The 19,300-nt window shown below is 41.1% G+C and overlaps 1 protein-coding gene across 1 annotated transcript in view; it reads right to left on the bottom strand.

The window, feature by feature from the left end:
* Window positions 1-19,300, bottom strand: part of PDPR (pyruvate dehydrogenase phosphatase regulatory subunit) — a 43,893-nt gene that overhangs the window by 11,632 nt on the left and 12,961 nt on the right. Inside the window, exons 3-9 of the mRNA XM_006860172.1 lie at window positions 10,657-10,738; window positions 10,396-10,559; window positions 9,382-9,503; window positions 8,411-8,528; window positions 7,511-7,660; window positions 6,369-6,561; window positions 4,936-5,060 (exon numbers count right to left, since the gene is read on the bottom strand). Coding sequence (XP_006860234.1) covers window positions 4,936-5,060; window positions 6,369-6,561; window positions 7,511-7,660; window positions 8,411-8,528; window positions 9,382-9,503; window positions 10,396-10,559; window positions 10,657-10,738 — 954 coding nt within the window. The remainder of the gene's footprint in view (window positions 1-4,935; window positions 5,061-6,368; window positions 6,562-7,510; window positions 7,661-8,410; window positions 8,529-9,381; window positions 9,504-10,395; window positions 10,560-10,656; window positions 10,739-19,300) is intronic.

The raw sequence follows: 19,300 nt of genomic DNA, 5'->3' as shown, positions 1-19,300 counted from the left end.
ACTCATATGTTACACACTATCCAGAGGTTGCATTGTGAATTTGGTCCAGCAGTTGACTTTTAACGAACAATGACAGTCACAGCCAATGTAGAAATTTGGTTCTGAGCATAAACATATCCTAAATGTTTAGAAACATTTGGCAAAGTCCAGGAATAGCTCCTCAGTACCCACCCAGTACCCAATCAGCCATCAAGTCGATTCTAATGACGACCCTGAGTGGGGTTTCTGAGAGCGTAAATCTTTACAGGATCACACAGTCTTATCTTCGTTCTGAAGAATAGCTGTTGAACAATTGACCTTGCAGTTAACAGTCCAATGCTTAGCCCACAGTGCCACCAAGGCTCCTTTAAATGGTTGATATGTCAGGAGCGGGATCAAAACCCCCCATCTCCAGAGGAGACTGTAATTTGAATGCCGTGCCTTAGACCACTGGGCTGTCTTGATGGCGTTCCTTTTGTCAGGCGCTGTTGAGTAGATTCTGATTCACAGGGATCCTATGCATGACACAAAAAAACACTGCTTGGTCCTGTGGCAGCCTCACAATCCTCAAAGTATACTCGAGCCCACAGTTGCAGCCACTGTGTTACTCCATCTCGTTGGGGGTTTCCCGCCTTTGTGCTGACTCTACTTTGTCAAGCATGATGTCCTTTTCCAGGAACTGGTCCCTCTTGGTAGCATGTCCAAAGTATGTGAGACAAAGCCTCACCGTCCTCATTTTCAAGGAACAATTTTTTGTTTTAATATTTTATTTTAAAATAACTTCAAACATACACAAGAGTTATAAATAGGAGTATAACAAACTTTTTCGTACAGTGCAAAAAAAGAATTCACTCTTTACGCAGAGTCCCCAATTGTTGACATTTTACCCCATTAGCCATATATACATATATTTTTTTGATCACTTTAGAATAAGGTAGATATATTATACTCCTTTATGCCTAGTGTGTATTTCCTAAGAATAAAGTAGTTCTCTTAATATGCATAAGTTATCAAATACAGAAAGATTACATAGGCATACTCTTTAGAAATCTATATTCTCCACTCCAATTTCAACAAGTATCCCAGTAATCCTATTTCATTGTAATGTTTCAATGTTTCTTTCAGTTCAGGTGTCAGTTCAATATACATATGTATTTCCCCCCTTGATTTTTTTTTCAGTTTTATAGTGTGAACTGAGTGAAGGAAAGGCAAGATCATTAATTTTACATTCAACAATTCATACACTTTTTTTTCATCTTAATGATTGCAATCCCCTCCATGCAACTTTTCTGTGGTTCCTATTTGTATACCACCCACCCCTTTTCAACTTTGTCCTCAGGAAAATGCTGACTATTCCAGGGTGAACATACCTTACTAGTGTTGTTGTCCCTATCTAAGTAACTAACTGAAAACTGGACCGTGAGGGTGAGTTCCTTTCCAGACCTGAAGGGTAGTCAAGGGCCATACACAGCCTCAGGTTTCTCCAGTCTCTTTCTGACCAGTAACACCTAGTCTTTTTTTTTTTTTTTTTTTAAATCACTCTTCTTTCTTCTGCACATGGAGAGACCAATAGCTACACCTTAGACGGTTGCTCATGAGATTCCAAGATTTCAGATGGTACTCACCAAAGCAGGATATAGAACACTGTCTTTAAGGGCTGTTATGCCAAGAACCATGGTGCCCCTGAAACTATGGTCCTGAGCGCCCAGGCTTAGCAGCTCATTACTTTAAGATGTTTGATAATATCTAGACGTTTTCATCATTTTATCCGCTGTATGCCCAAGGAGCATTCTTGATGTACTTCTTCCAAGACAGACTTTTTTTTTGGCAATCCATGGTATTTTCAATATTTTTCACCAACACCATAATTCAAAAGCATCGATTCTTCTACAGTCTTCCTTATACATTGTCCAGCTTTTGCATATACATGAGGTGATTGAAAATACCATGGCTTCAGTCAGGTGCACTTTGTTTTCAAAGTGACATCTTTGCTCTTCAATGCTTTAAAAAGGGTTTTTGCAAGAGAATTGCCCAATGCAGTATGTTATATGATTTCTTTCCTGCTACTTTCATGAGTGTTAATTGTGGATCCAAGTAAAATAAAACTTTTGACAACTTCAATCTTTTCTGCATTTATCGTATTATTTTTATTGGTCCAGTTGTGAGGATTTTTTTTTTTAATGTTTTATTATGAATTATGTGATAGTTTACATGGGAGAACATTAGCTTTACATTCATCCTATCATATATCATTTCAATGTCATGGTTACAATCCCCTCCATGCATCATCAACCAACCAAAGGGTATACACTATAAGCCTGCCCCAGGTCATCAGCACACAGCCCCTCTCCCTCTCTGGGTCTAAAGTCCCCAGCTGCTCCATCTCTCCATGTCATCGTCTCTGCCTCCATTTCTGGCGTCACTGTTTCTCTGGGTAGGGTCCCGCTCTCCGCTCTTCTCCCTTGATGGTCCCAGGGACTTCTGCTCCTACACTGCAAAGTCAGTCACTCCCCTCCTTTTGCTACAAAACGTCTACCTTTACATTTCCAACCCTCACAATCATTCCTGATAACAATTATTAACTACTGTATCACAAGAGACCTATCCGCATCTCCTTTCATCAGCCCTGCCCAGATAGACTGGATACTACTCAGTGGAGATTCGACCTTCCTCCGCACCCTCTGAATCTAGGCTCCCTCTTGAAAGTTTGTAAGCCAGACACTTCTTGCCTTTGTAGTCCCCCACCCACCCATTTTGGGTAGCCAATGTCCAAGTTGCCCATCCCTGTCTACCCTGTGTAGCGAGGGAGTGGGAATGATCCTCGCTGTAAAGATTTGTTCCCTCTTTTGAGCTACTGCATCTATAGGTGTAGGTCAAGTTCATTAAATTGTATCAGATTACTCTTTTTTTCCTCTTCTTTCTTCTTCTAGTTGAGCTCCGATCATCCAGTCATTGAAGCCAGGTCAAGTGGGTATTATCTGCAAGTGTGGATGTTCTTATGCATATGCCCTCTCTTCTTATCAGCTGGATGCTTCATGTCACTGACTCTGGGCCCAAGAGCCCCCAGGTCTTGCCTCACTGCTGGCCAACCAGGTCTCTACCAGGGTTCACAGGAGTCTACTGAATGTGGTAGGACTTAGCTTGCAGCTTCACTGCTTTTTTCCTTCACTTCCTCTAATCGGTGATGATTGTGGTCACTAATCAGAGGGTGTATTCCCATTGAGTCTTAGTCTTGAGAAAGGGGGTTTGCCCTGAGGGGAACCCGACCACTTGGCTTGATGTCTCCTGGGTGAGCAACTTGCTTGTTCTTGTCATAATCAGTCAGTCTGCCGTTACTGTTTTGTGTTTTTCCTGTAGGTCTTTCTTTCAAGAAGTATCTTCTGTTCTTCTAACCATCTCAGGCTGGTCTATTTGTCCTTTCAAGTGGAAATTTCCCTCCTCTGAAGATTCTGGATTCCACCTATGGTCTTATGTAATACAGAGGCTCTGCAGGAAGCCTCCCTCACTGTGAAAGTTCTAGCCCCATTTTAGGTGTTCCAATTAGTTAGTTACAGGCAGAAGACGGACTTACAAGCTTTCTATGGTGATATATCTGGCTATTCCTTCCTCTCCCCCTCAAGTGTCTACTTTATAATGGTATGCAAGGGAAACCAAGATTCAAAAGACAGCCAAGCATCTTAACATTATTTCCCCACTTTTGCCCATTCTAGTCATGTCTCAATCCCTGTATCCCAAAGCCCTGTTGTTCCAAGGTTGTGCATACATCATTATTTACCTCTGTCCCACTTAACCCAAGCAAACCTGCCTAATTGTTTTCCTGTCTTCTTTGTTCTTCCATTCCCCTCCCCCTTCTAATGTATTGCCCACCCCCCAGCACCCAAACTCTCCTGTCTATTCCCTACCCTGTGCTTCACCTTCCCCTCCCTCCCCTTACCCCACTCCCATCCCAGTAACCAGCAAAGAATCTAACCCCTTTAGTATGGGTTCTTTTGCTTAGTCTTTTACAGTAGTGGTCCTAATTTCATTGATTAATTTCACTCAACATAATGTCCCAGTTGTGAGGATTTTTGTTTTCTTCATATTGATGTGCAATCCATACTGAAAGATATGGTCTTTGATCTTCATCTGTAAGTACTTCAAGTTCTCTTCCCTTCCCACAAGCAAGGCTGTGCTAGCTGCATACTGTAGGTTGTTAATGAGTGTTCTGACAATCTTGCTGTCATGCTCTTTTTCATATAATCCATTTTCTGTTCAGCATATACTGAATAAGCATGGTGAAAAAAATACAATTCAGACTAACACACCTTTCCTGATTTAAACCATTAGATGCTTCTAAGCACAGGGAAATAAAATTGCAACCTGTCATCACCCACCTGATTGGGCTCAATTCCTGATGCAAAAGCTGTTTATAAAGGACTTGTTATTAGGTGCTGCTGAGTTGGTTCTGACTCATAGAGATCCTATAGACTACAGAATGAAATACTGCCCAGTCATGCACCATCCCAAGGGCTTAGTGGAAAATTCAGAGAGAAGGTAGAAAAAGAAGTGAAATGAGGAGACCCATTCTTCAAAGTTAAGGGAGCCTAGAGTAAAGCGTCAGAGAGCAGGAGTACAGGATTTGTAGCTCCATGACAAGTGCTATCTCATCCTGTTGTTGTTGTTCACCTGTAGTGGCCATAAAAAGTCACCAGAGAAGGCTTCACCGTTAAGAAAAACCTGGAAAATTCTATGCCAGGAGTGAGAGAACATCACTTTGCTTTCAAGGCAAAGTGGTAAAGAGGTAGTGCTGCAAATATCCAAGAATTACCATTTACTAATTCTATTCTACTTCCCTGTTCCCATATGGTCTGAAACAGTCAAACATATTAAGGTAAACTCAGAGTTAAAAACTGAGAAAAATCTGCCCTTCTGAAAGACACCTGCACCTAAGCGCAACTGGGATGAAGCTTCACTTACGCATGACTTCCATGACCCGGTGACGCAGAAAGGTGCGGCTACTTTGTAGGGCTCCAAAACGTTTCAAGTCCAACTCCCAGACATTTTCTGAAGGATAACCATATGCCATCCATTCAGCGAGGTACCTATTTAGATGGAGAGGAAAGTTGTTGGGCCTCAGATATGATGCTCAAGAAGCTAAAAGCACTGGATTAGGAATCAAAAATTGAAAGAATAATCAAAAGCTCCTATCTAGTCACAGACTAACCAGTTTAGTAATTCTATGAGATTTCCTTCACCTTTTTTGGAAAAAAGAAACAAAGATAAATCTACTCTTATCACAAGACCACCAGCAAGATTTTATTTCTAATGATAAGATTCCCTAGAATAAGACATAAACCACATCTATGAAGAAATGTTGAAATCCCACAAAATCATATATCCAGTGGGCATTTTTCTATAAAACAGTGACCCAGGATGACCCAGGAAGTTGATATCGTTATCTTACCACATTTTCTTTGCTCTAAACATTTTTTGGAACTCATCTTCTGTAACTGTTTTTAATGCCTTTGAGCGGGGGGAGAATCCTTCCTTGTACCCCTCATTTTAAGACTAAGCACACCCATCAAAGTGTTATGCCAGCCAATTTATGCCATTATTTCCTTTCAGTTTAGATAGGCAATTTAAAAAAAGCCCATCCTTATCAAACCAGTACTCTGAGGAGACAAGCATGTTTCTTGGTTTGAGGAAATCTTTTGTTCTGGTTGGAACATCGAGCACTTATATAAACAAAGTCCAGTCTAAGACATCAACATTTGCAGGAATTTATACCAAGCACCAGGATGACACTTCATTCTCTTTATTTGGTCAAGTTCTGGTCAACTCATCCCTAGTTCCCATGGGCTAGAGGTCAATGGGTAACAGGTGTAGATTATGGTGTACATATACCTCCTGAACATCAGACCCGTCAGTCAGCACCTTCCCCCCTCCTTACTCTTACCCTAGCCCCCACAGGCGAGGCCAATGGACTTTTAGTGCCATTTTATAAAAGTCACTCAAGAAAACTGGCCTCATTAATTTATACTAGTACCTAGCTTTTAAAATAGGAATATGTATTACCCAGGTTGATCTACCTAACTCACATGCAACAAACTAAAATATACACTCAAGGGACCAACATTTGCTACTACTGAAAAAGTACCAAAGAATATCCCCTCAGACTCTTTGACTAACTCCAAACAGAGTTTCAAAAGCAGTTTGTACATTTCTGGGATATGGGCTGAGTCTTTCTGGTACTTAGTTTAAAGGTGACAACTCTTAATTCAGATATACCTTATTATTATTAACATACTAGATTAAATATATTACATACAAAACAAACAAGTTATTGTACAAGGGAAGCAGCTCAGCAAGCTGCCGTATGTTCATAGTTGACTCTAATGAGCAAGACTTACTTCCCAGCTCCTCCACCAAACGACAGTCCAGCAGAGTTCATTCCTGCCAGGACAAAGTAGCCCTGAACCATGGGAGACTCGCCCATGATGCACCTCATGTCTGGCGTGAAGGTCTCGGGGCAATTCACCAACTTCATGATCTCCAGAGCCTCTAGTTCAGGCATTCTACGCAGGAGGGAACTCAACAGGGGCTCTAAGCAATAAAAACAAACCGAGTCCTCACGTTCAGGAAACTCAAAGGCTTTCACACCTGAATACTTTTTTCACTCCCTCTCTTTTCAGAAAGTCTCTTGGAAGGGATTTTTTTTAAAAAAAGAAGAGTCAACTAAGCCATTTGACAGAAAGCCTAGTGAAATTACAGACATATTTGAAAAATGCTTGGCATAAAGACTGAGAAACAAAGATACACTTTACAAAGGCCAGGAGATAACAGACTAACAAATAATAACATGTAGCTACACATGACCCAGGGATCACTGCAGGTGAAAATCACCCAAAGAGATTGCAATAAAGGCAACATTTTCCCAAGTGGGGAAAGGTGTGAAAGACAAAGCTCACCCTTTTTACAGTCAGCCCATCACCTGGGAAGGATCTAATGGCACAGCAAAGGAGTTAGTATCTGCTGAAGCTGGATGGTGGACACATGTGTTGAGGTGGGGACGTTCCTTATACTATTCTCTTCACTATCAAAAAGCTTGAAATTTTCCACAGTAAAAATTTTATTAAGGAACAGTCCTCAAAGGTAGATTTTTCATTGTAGATTCTTTCTTATCATTTGACTAGGGAACCATGTGACTCTTTATTTAGTAAATAAAATTAAAGTTTAAAAAATAAAAAGTGTAAAAGACCAAGTTAACAAAACAATACTGCTAAAAATCTCACCACTTTTATATGAAATTCTACCAAAAGAAGGTCTATCTACTCTAGCATCTTAGCAATGAGTTTATGTGAAAGTAACAATAATCCAGAAGTCAGTCAACTTAGATTTTAGTCCCTGAATCTGCTACTAACCACTGTAGAATGCACACTGTGCCCCCATGGGGCTCTTAAAAAGATTAAATAAGTAATTAGACTTTAAAAGGCTTTAAAAAAAAAATCATACAAAAATATAGAGCATTATTGTTATATTCTAGCTCACGCACCAAAGTGATCCCAGTCTTCCTGTAGATTCTGAATCTCCAGTTGGTTCTTGCCCTCGGTGAAAATTGGTTTTGGGTTCTTCTCAAAGCCCCCAGACAAGATGCCACCCTGCCAGCTCCGAATATAAATCCTCCCATCAGGATCTACAATAGCTGAGGAAAAGAAGCGATAAGGGAGTGGGGAGTAGAAGAAAAAAATGAAGGTTTAGAGGCAAGCCAGCTTTCTATATGGACAGAAAAGAAACAAAACAAAAACACCCATTAATAACTTTATTAATGAAACAGCATCCAATAAACACAGGTATTCATTAGTTTTTTAGTATCTTTAAAGGACACGGAGGAAGACCCTCCTTCTCAGATTTACAGGTGGAGACTGATTTCTCGAATGTTACCAGTTACCAACAAGCTTTAACAAACCATCATGACCAAACTACACAGCTCACTGCACCAAGAAAGAGCCCAACAGGAAGGGTGGACTGCAGTGCACGTTCTAGCAATTACAACCTCCAAAATGACAGCAAACTCTTTCCTACAGCTCTTGGAATCACTAAACCACGTCAGCTTATAGGTTACCTATGACATTTCTCCCATTTATAACATTTAGGTAAAAAACTCAAGGTTACGGTTCCTATCCAAATATTTTCACTGACCTCTGTTTAGGGCTAAAATTAGCTTGTAGAAGAAAAAAAAAAAAATTTTTTTTCTTAAGTGGAATGCCCAATTTGGCCATTCTTTTGTAAAGAGCTAGTAAAGAAAAGTTAGAATTGGGTCCACCTCCCTGTAACATGCTTCAGAAAAGAGACTTTTTGGGTACAGGCTGTCCTTAGCAGAACGTCTTCTTCTGAGAGGACAGAATACTGGCAAGTAAACAAGATTTAAAAAAAAAAAAGTGCAAGTCCTCACTTGGTGTGTTGCTCTGCAGAGGGGTCTCCAAGGGGCGAGTCAGAAGGTAGAAGTGTTCACAGGCATGTAACGGGATACTAACCGGCTCCTCGTTGGACAGACCCAGCTCGTATGCCCACTACAAATGGACAGATTTATTTGTGGGTGGGAAGAGGAACAGAAATACAAATGAGCAAGCTCAGCCTCTTGAAAAAGGGTTTAATTTCAAGTGGCTTGTGTATGCTCTTGCTAGCATGTCAAATGTGGAAAGCCAAGTTGTAGGCTGCTTTAGTTCAATTATTTGGATAGGGAGCAACACTATCTGTTTTAAACCATAAAAATTACTTTTAGATTAATGGAAGATAGACTTTACCAGCTAGTAAAAGGAGCTCATGGCGACCAAAGGAGGCTCTTTTAATAAAATGCCTGGCCTTAATTACAGACCCCAGATGCCAATCATTAAATGACCTTCCCATGGCAAAAGTAATTCCCAGGTAGACATAGCTTAGTGTTCTAGAAACTGAATCCAGGCTCCTGATACAATGAAATAGCTTAATACTTGATTTATAACGTTGTAGAATTTAACACCATGGAAAATCCAATGTCAATGGCCGACTGTTTCCTGGCCTTCTTAGCCAGGACAGCATCAGTTAACAAGGATGAAAAGAAAAAGGTCACTCACAGATGCTTCTATTTTAGGAGATAAATAGAAGTTTCTAATTTAGATTATAGGAATTCTGAGTTTTTCGGTTAAAATTAGGAAAGTGTGTCATCAAGTTGATTCTGACTCATAGTGACCCTGTATAGGGTTTCTGAGAGCAGCTGGTGGGTTTGAACTGCCAACCTTGTGGTTACCAGTCCAGTGCTTATCCTACAGTGCCACACCAGGGACCAAGATCTATTTAGTCAGACACAGTATTAATCTTACCAAATAATCCTGAAGACAAACGTTAAAGAAGAAAATTAATGACCCTGTGTTGTTGCTAACCTACCTGACCAGCACAGTTGACAAAATACTGGCAGTCAATCTGTCCTTTATCTGTCTCCACGCCAGTGACTTGACCTTTTTTGACTAAGAGGTGAAGAACAGCTGTCCGGTCATAGATCTGAACATCTGTTCCAAGGTAAAGAAAGAGTTGGTGCATCATCTGATGGTCCAGAAAGAAGGCATTTGCAGCAGATACCCCAAACCATAAAAAGGAGTGAAAAACCAAGGTCACTGCCCTAATTCAACTTAAAAAACCCTTAGTAAATCCTACGCAGGGTCGTTATGGGTGGACTCAATGGTACTTAACAACAACCACACCCCTGAAATTGTAAATGGGCCCTTTACAAGATTGAAAATATTATGTAATTTAAAAAAAATGACTTTACTACAGAATAACTTAATTCCAGAAATCATAAAAAGGGTTGTTGATGGTAAATGCCATCGAGTCAGTTCCAACACACAGCAACCTTGTATAGGGTTTCCAAGGATCATCTAGTGGTTAGCAGCCAGTGCTTGTGGTTAGCAGCCAGTGCTTATCCTACAATGTCATACCAGGACTCCACATAGGCCATTTTAAATCCTAAACTGTCCACATCCTAAATCAGTTCAACCAAAGTTTATAATACCCTGGACCCTGGTAAGTCTTTCCTTCATTTATTTCAATAATGAGACACAATTTCAGCTGTGGATTAAGTTCTCAAAGTATGTTCTAACTCTGTAGCATGTCAAACTCTGTGAGGGAAAAAAAAAAAATCCCCTTAAGTTTAAAGTGTTAATCAATACTAAAAGCAGTTTCTTAAAACCTTGATAAGAAAAGATGAGGGCCAGAGGAAAAATACTTAACAAATATTATGAGCCACCCCCCATACCAAAAAACCTTATAATATCCAGTGTTTGAAAATGGAAGGTGAATACTCCAATGAGAATAATTTCTCCAAAGTCAGTGCCATTACTTATTGGGAGACACTTTCTTGTCCTTCCAAACCCACCTTAAGAAAGCTCTAAAAACCCCTCTTACTGTTTTGGGAGGCAGCACTTGCCAGGGCAAGAGCCACATCAGCAGAGGACATGACAGCATCCTCAGGGACATGCATGGCCCCTACCAGGTCGTGCACATTGAGGAGAGGGTGAAGCTCAGCCACTTTCTTGGGGGTGATGATCTCAGAAGGGATGCCCATAACACTGCCATAGAACACAAAGGGACAATGACCCTCACTGGCCCCTTGGCCGAGGTTAGTGTGACAGGAAAGTCAGGATAAGCTTCTAGTTTCATACGCACTTCAGCCTGGAGTTGATGCGCTTCAGGGAGACCAGGCGGTCCTGAGTTTGGGCCAGAGAAATCGAACCTGTCCTCACGTAACCTATCAGAAAAAACAAAAACAACAGCCCAAATTGAGACAGATCAAGTTCAACATCGACTGGTGGGAGGGAAAATACATAACATGACTCTACGTTAGAAGACCTGTAATTTGTCTTGGGGCTGCCACTCAATATCCCTAGGCAAGTCAATTAGCTTCTTCTGAGACCCCAGGGAAAACTAGAAGGATATCACATGTACTTAAACAAGGTTCCATTTCCACCCAAAGATTCTCAACTCAGTTTTGTGAGCATCAAATGAGACATTAATGGAAGTAAAAACACTTTAAAATATATGCTGTACTGTTGCCTCCCTCTACCTCCCTCTAAACACCCTACTCCAATCCCACTGTTGTGGTTACCTTATATTCCATTAACTTTTCCCTCCATTTAAGACAGTCTATTTTATCCTGTAATTACCTGACTTTCTCCCCACCTGGATCTCTGTTTCTCTGTGTTTACCTTCTTTCACATTGTAATTGTTTTGATCATAGACTGACCTCTCAGATACTCTGAATTTGTTCTTATAGCTTTATTCTGGTCTCAAATCCTCCATATGTTGATTGAGTTCCGGGTGATACTAACACGTACATCAATCTCTGGTGGTTGTCTGTTCTTGTTGGTTCTCAGTTCATAGAATGCCCTTTTGGATGTTTTTCATCGCAGGGTTGGCTTTGGCAAAATCCCTTAGCTTTAGTTTATCCTGGAATGTTTTGATGACACCATCGTATTTGATTGATAACCTTGCTGGGTAGAGGATTCTTGGTTGGCAGTTTTTTTCTTTCTTTCAGGGCTTTATATATGTCACCCCATTGCCTTCCTGCCCGCATGGTTTCTGTTGAGAGATTTGAGCTTAATCTGATTTGCTTGCCTTTATATGTTACACTTCTCTTTTTCCTAACTGCTTTCAGGATTCTGTCCTTATCTTTGATTTTGGAGATCTTGATTATTATATGTCTTGGTGATTGTCTTTTAGAGTCTTTCTTTCCTGGGGTTTGTTGAGCTTCCTGAATGCTTATCTTTTCACTTTTCAGGATGTTAAGGAAATTTTCTTCCAGCAGCTCTGCAACTGTCTCCTCTGTGGACTTGTGTGATTCTTCCTGTTCCAGAATGCTGATAATTCTCAAGTTATTCTTCTTCATGTTGTTCAACATGAATCTTAGACCTTCTTCAGATTTTTTTATCCTTTTTCTGCTTGTATTTCTATCTTAGTATTGAGAGATTTATCTTCTACTTCACTAGTTCTGGCTTCCATCTCTACAGTTCTGCTCCTTTGCCCTTTCAGTGTATTTTGTCCATTTCTGATATTCTATTATTAACAGTTTGGACCTCTTTACGTGGGATCTTATCCAGAGAAGCAGTGACACTAGACACTAGAGATGGAGGCAGAGATGGGGACATGGAGAAGGGGAGTGGCTTAGGACTCTAGATTCATGGGAAAAGAGGGAGGCAGACTTGCAGAATGTGCCCTTTGGTGGTGTAAATTTTATCTATACCTGATTAAAAAAAAAAAAGAACTAAAGTAGTGAATAGAGAGAAATACTGTTAACTGATGGTACATGGAATGGATTGTAATCATTGTGGTGAAACAAGCTGTATTATTTGTTGAATTTTAGTAAAACTGATTATCTCCCCTGTAAACTTTCACTCAATCCACAATAAAAACTTAATGAAACACACACACATATATATGCTGTTGTTGAGTGTCTTCTAGTCAGTTCCGACTCACAGTGACCCTGTAAGGGGTTTCCAAGGAGTGGCTAATGAGCTTAAACCCCCAACCTTGCAGTTCAAACCAACTTTGCTGTCCACAGCATTAAGCCACAATGCCACATTGTTGTTAGGTGCCATCGAGTCAGTACTGACCCACAGCAACCTTATGCACAGCAGAACGAAACACTGCCTGATCCTGGGCCAACCTCACTACTGTTGCCACATTTGAGTCCATCGATGCTGCCACTTGGCTGGAGAAGGATATCATGTTTGTTAAGTTGGAGGGTCAGAGAAAAAGAGGAAGACCCCCAACAAGATGGTGCCACATTAGGAATACTAAAATACATAAATACTATTATTTAAAAAATCTATTTCAGGAGTGAGGTGGGCTAGGGGGATGCTACTTGGAATCCAACCCTATTTTTTATTCCTTTAGGAAATTTGGTATTTTTTCCTCCTAGCCTTGACAAGAATGTATTCATAATGAAGGCTACTCACACTATCAGCCAGGTTCAGTTCAGGTCTCCCCTACCTTCCCCCAGTACTGAGCAAGTGACCTAGGCTCAGCCAATCAGTCCTTCCAGAAACATTCAATTTTGTGCAAACAGGTCACTGTCTGGATGGAGGTCATTTGTCTGGGGGCAATGCTTTGTCCAGAATGTTCCTGTTCTAGCTGAAGGACTGTGTGCTGTGAGGTCCTCACATCCCCTGTCCTCTGTGCTCCCTTTTGTTCCTGGACCCACCAATTCCACAGGCCCACAATACCCTTACAACAAACTCCTTTCTGCCTGTTAGCCAGAGGTGATTACTGATGTTTGCAATCAACATTCCCGACACAACCATTATTACACGAACATTCTCAAAAAATACGACGACTCTTACATGACATGGGTCGGAGAATTAGAATCAGAGTCTGATTTTAAAAAACAGATTACTATGCAACACTGAACAATAATGACACATCTGCAAAACACCTCATAATATGGGTGAACCTGGAAGACATTATGCTGAGTGACATTAGCCAATCGCAAAAGGGCATACAGCAGAGGAAAGATGAAGGTAGCGGGAGACACAGAGAAGAATGCAATGTTAAAGGCATAGAGATAAATACTGTTAACTGTTGTTACATGGAAGGGATTGCAATCATTGAAATAAAGCAAAGTATATGATTTATTGAATGTAAAACTGATGATCTCTGTAAACTTTCACTCAGTTCACAATAAATATTTTTATATTTAAGTACAAAATAAATATTGTACGAGACCACTGTTATATAAAGCTAAAATTTTCTTGCTAAAAGAAACATTCTGTGATGGTTACCACAGGTGGGAGGGAAGGGAAAATTATTCATGGGGAAGACAATACACAAGAGGGAAGTTGTCACAGGAAAGATGAACGTAGTGGAAGACCCAGAGAGGAGTGCAAGAGTTAAAGTGAAGAGATATAAATACTACTAACTGATGGCACATGGAAGGGGTTGCAATCATTGTAATGACACAAGTCTATGATTTATTGAATGTGGGACTGATGATCTACTCTGTGAACCTTCACTCAGTTCACAATAAAAAGTTAAAACAATAGATCACCAGACGACACAGTGATCTTTGCCTGTGATTGGGTGGGCCAATCACACTCTATATTAAATTTCACCTCAAGACAGCTCAGCAGTGATTTCCTACTCCATACCAAAGATTACATACAGGAAAGTGCCACTGTGTCTGAACCTATAGAATATATCATGTTATTCTACATAGGTGTCCTTGGGTGGGGCAAACAATTAAGCACTCAACTACTAGCCAAAAGGTTGGTGGTTTAAACCCACCAAGAGTTGCCTTGCAAGACACAAGAAAGGTGTCTGAAATGGTCAAAAGTCTTGAAAACCTTACAAAGCACCATTCTACTCTGACACCCATGGGGTCTCCATGAATAGGAAAGGACTCAACAACATAAAACAATACATTACATCAAGTTCCACACACACAAAATATATCATAATAAGCTCAACATAGCACCCATTAACAAGGTTAAAATCCACTATTTTCTCACAGCTTTACTGTTTGAAGTAGAGCAATTCTAGCATAAAATTTGCTTTGTCAAAGGTAATAGCCATAACATAGAAAACTTATACAATATTAAAAGGCATTTCAAAAAAGAAATATAAATGACCAGTAAACCTATGAAATGTTTAACTGAAAGAGAAATTAGAATTTGATCATTTTTCCCATTCTCAGAATATCAAGTTAAACTAACGTTCAATGTTGAAAAGACTGCAAAACCCCAACTCATACACTATACATGAAATCATGCACTGTGGAGAGAGCACAGTCCTTTTGGAGGTTTTGGCAGTATCTATCAAATTTGATATGCCTGCCCTTTGCCCATATTATTCCTCTTTAGGAACTAGCCCTTTAGAAATAGCATAAAATGAAAATACACAAAGATCTTCATAGAATAAGTGGTTAAAAAAAAAAAAGGAAATTTACGTCAGGCAATGGGGAAAAGGATAAACAAATTATGGTATTCACAGGCCATGGGATACTATTAAGCAGTTATACACAATGAAACAGACTTATACTTGCTGAGTTAGCAGCCTACTACATGCTTTTATTCAACTCCAACGTTACTGAATTTAAGGAAACAAGAAATGGATCAGTAACAGGAAAAATATCCACATACAAAAAACACATTTTAAAATGCTTCACAGTTTGGTGAAAGCTGAGATCCATTTGAACTGAACATTCTGAAACAGATGCTTTGTGAAGTATTGATGTATCAAGGTATGCTAGGATGGGAAGGAGTCAGATAGCTTAAAAGAAGCAGGCAGGATTATTTTGTAACCTTGAAAACATATACTAATGTACCTGACCAGTTAGGAGAAGAAACTACCTTGTAAGGTGAATTTCACTTTTAGGTAAGTCAGTGCTTCTCACCCTGACTGCAAGCATGAGAATCACCTGAGAAGTTCTGAAAAAACTACACAGGCCTGGGCTTCAGCTGCAGAGAGTAAGTCAAATATCCGAGTGAGGCCGGGATAAGGGGAATTCCAACCTGCAGTGTTTTTCAAGACTGCATAGTAACTGAGAAGCTGCTTCAAAGCACCACAAAGTCAGAATCTTAGAGGGGGGCCTGGCAGTGGCACTTAAAAAAAAAAAGCTATCTGGGTGATTAATTTTTTTTCTTGGAGGAGGGAAGAGGGTTACTTTTTTTTTTTTTTTTAATTGTGAATTATGTGACAGTTTACATGGAAGAACATTAGTTTTACATTCATCTTATCGTATATTGTTTCATTGCCATGGTTACAATCCCCTCCATGCAGCACCAATCAACGAAAGGGTGCATCCTATAAGCCTGCTCCACCCCCCAACTACCCTGGTCATCAGCACACAGCCCCTCTTCCTCCCTGGGTCCTGAGTCGCCAGCTGCTCCATCTCTCCACGCCATCATCTCTGCCTCCATCTCTGGGATCACTGCCTCTCTGGGTAGGGTTACTCTCTCTGCTCTTCTCCCTTCATGGTTCCAGGGACCTCCGCTCTCTGGCTGCAAAGTCAATCACTCCCCTCCTTGCCACAAAATGCCCACTTTTACATTTACAACCTTCACAATCAGTCCTGGTAACAATTATTCACCCTTGCATCACAAGAGACCTATCCGCACTTCCTTTAATCAGTCCCGCCTGGACAGATTGGATACTACTCAGTGGAGATTCTACCTTGCTCCACACCCTCTGGATCTAGGTTCCCTCTTGAAAGCTTGTAAGCCAGTCACTTCTTGCCTTTGTAGCCCCTCCATTTTGGATAGTCAATGTCCAAGTTGCCCATCCCTGTATACTCTGTGTATGGATTTGTTTCCACTGCAAAGATTTGTTTCCTCTTTTGAGCTACTGCATCCATAGGTGTAAGTCAAGTTCATCTAATTGTACCAGGTTACTCTTTTTTTTTTCCTCTTCTTTCTTCTTCTAGTTGAGCTCTGATCACCCAATCATTGAGGCTAGGTCAAATGAGTATTATCCGCATGTGTGGTTGCTCTTGTGGATATGCCCTCTCTTCTTATCCACTGGACACTTCACCCTCCACTCCAGTCTTCCATGTCTATGTCACTGACTCTGGGCCCAAGAGTCCCCAGGTCTTGCCACACTGCTGGCCAATCAGGTCTCCACCTGGGTTCACAGGAGTCTATTGACCCTTGTATGGCAAGATGATTACTTTTTCAAAATTATTATTTTTATTATTCACTATTGTACCACATGACTGCTATCCCCATCTCCTTTCATCAGTCCCGCCCAGACAGATTGGATACTACTCAGTGGAGATTCTATCTTTCTCAGCGCCCTCTGGATCTAGGTTCCCTCTTAAAAGTGTGTAAGGCCAGTTACTTCTTGCCTTTGTATCCCCCGCACCTCCATTTTGGGTAGCCAATGTTCAAGTTGCCCATCCCTGTCTATTTTGTGTATGGATGAGGTGGGAATGATGCTCGCTGTAAAGATTTGTTCCCTCTTTTGAATTACTGCATCCATAGGTATAGGTCAAGTTCATCAAATTGTTATCAGATTACTTTTTTTCCTCTTCTTTCTTCTTCTAGTGGAGCTCTGATCATCCAGCCATTGAAGCCAGGTCAAGTGGGTATTATATGCAAGTGTGGATGTTCTTGTGCATATGCCCTCTTATTCTTATCAGCTAGATGCGTCACTCTCCACTCTAGTCCTCTGTGGCTATGTCGCTGACTCTGGGCCCAGAAGTCCCCAGATCTCGCCAAACTGCTGGCCAACCGGGTCTCCACCGGATTCACAGGAGTCTACAGAACATGGTTGGACTTAGCTTGCAACTTCACTGCTGTTTTTCCCTCATTACCCCTTATCGGTGACCAACGTGGCCACCAGTCAGAGCACATGTCTGCTCATGTATTCCCATTGAGTCTTACTATTGGAAGGGGTTTGCCCTGAGGGGACCTGACCGCTTGCCTTGATGTCTCCTTGGTGAGCAACTTGCTTGTTCTTGTAGTAATCAGTTGGACTGCCATTATCGTTTTGTATTTTTCCTGTCGGTCTTTCTTTCAAGAAGTATCTTCTGTTCTTCTAGCCGGTCCAGGCTGCTCTGCTTGTACTTTCAAGTGGAGATTTCCCACCTCAGAAGATACTAGATGGGGTTCAGGATTCCACCTATGTTCTTATATAATGCAGAGGCTCCGCAGAAAGCCTCCTTCACTGGGCAAGTTCTAGCCCCATTTTAGGTATTCCAATAAGTTATAGGCAGAAAACAGACTTACAAGCTGTCTATGGGGATATTTCTGGTGCTATTCCTTTCTCTCCCCCTCAAGTGTCTATTTTATAATGGTATGCAAGGGAAACCAAGATACAGAAGATAGCTAAGCATCTTAACATTATTTCCCCCATTTTGCTCATTCCAATGATGTATACATACATGGTTGGAATGGATACGTACAATCTCATGTATACATGCAATCCCTGTATCCCAGAGCCCTGTTGTTCCAAGGCTGTGCATACATAAACATTTCTATTATTTTGTGTGTATATATATATATATAAATAAATGTTTTATGTGATAGTTTACATGGGAGAACATTAGCTTTACATTCATCCTATCCTATATCATTTCATTGCCATGGTTACAATCCACTCCATGCATCATCAACCAACCACAGGGTGTACCCTGCAAGCCTGCCCCACACAGCCACTCTCTGTCTCTGGGTCTAAAGTCCCCTGCAGCGCCGCTCTGTCTCACCACGTCATCGTCTCTGCCTCCATCTCTGGCATCACTGCTCCTCTGGGTAGGGTCCCGCTATCCCTTGATGGTCCCAAGACTCCGCTCCTAGACTGCAAAGTCAATCACTCTCCTCCTTGCTACAAAACGTCTACCTTTACATTTCCAACCCTCACAATCAGTCCTGATAGCAAATATTCACTAATGTATCACAAGATACCTATCTGCATTTCCTTTCATCAGCCCCACCTAGACAGATTGGATACTACTCAGTGGAAATTCTACCTTCCTCTTCGCCCTTTAGATCTAGATTCCTTCTTGAAAGCTTGTAAGACAGTCACTTCTTGCCTTTGAAGCACCCCCATTTTGGGTAGTCAATGTACAAATTGCCCATCCCTGTCTACTGTATATGGAGGGGGTGAGAATGATCCTTGCTATAAAGATTTGTTTCCTCTTTTGAGCTACTACATCCATAGCCGTAGGTCAAGTTCATCAAATTGTATCAGATTACTCTTTTTTCCCTCTGCTTTCTTCTAACTGAGCTCTGATCATCCAGTTATTGAAGCCAGGTCAAGTGGGTATTATCTGTAACTGTGGGTTTCTTGTGCATATGATGCCCTCTCTTCTCATCAGCTGGACGCTTCACTCTCCACTCTAGTCCTCTGTGGCACTGACTCTGGGCCCAAGAATCCTGAGGTCTTGCCACACTGCTGGCCAACCAGGTCTCCACCCGGGTTCACAGGAGTCTATTAAATGTTGTAGGGCTTAGCGCGCAGCTTCATTGCTGTTTTTCCCTCACTTCCCCTTATTGGTGACCAACGTGGTCACCAATCAGAGCATGTATTTCTACTGAGTCTTAGTCTTGGAAGGGGGTTTGCCCTGAGGGGACCCGACCACTTGCCTTGATGTCTCCTGGGTGAGCAACTGGCTTGTTCTTGTAGTAATCAGTCTGTCTGCCTGTATTGTTTTGTATTTTTCTTGTAGGTCTTTCTTTCAAGAAGTATCTTCTGGTGGAATCCTGAGTCCCATCCACAGCCTTGTGAGGTGAGACATTCCCACTAGAAAGGACAAGCAGACTGGAACAGCTACAGTGACAGAAGAAACATCTTCATGATGAACCTGACCTATACTCAGAGC

The sequence above is a fragment of the Chrysochloris asiatica genome, unplaced genomic scaffold (genome assembly GCF_000296735.1).
Source record: "Chrysochloris asiatica unplaced genomic scaffold, ChrAsi1.0 scaffold00037, whole genome shotgun sequence".
Taxonomy (NCBI): Eukaryota; Metazoa; Chordata; class Mammalia; order Afrosoricida; family Chrysochloridae; genus Chrysochloris; species Chrysochloris asiatica.
The sequence above is the reverse complement of the archived record's forward strand: the minus strand, read 5'-3'. Positions and strand labels throughout refer to the sequence as shown.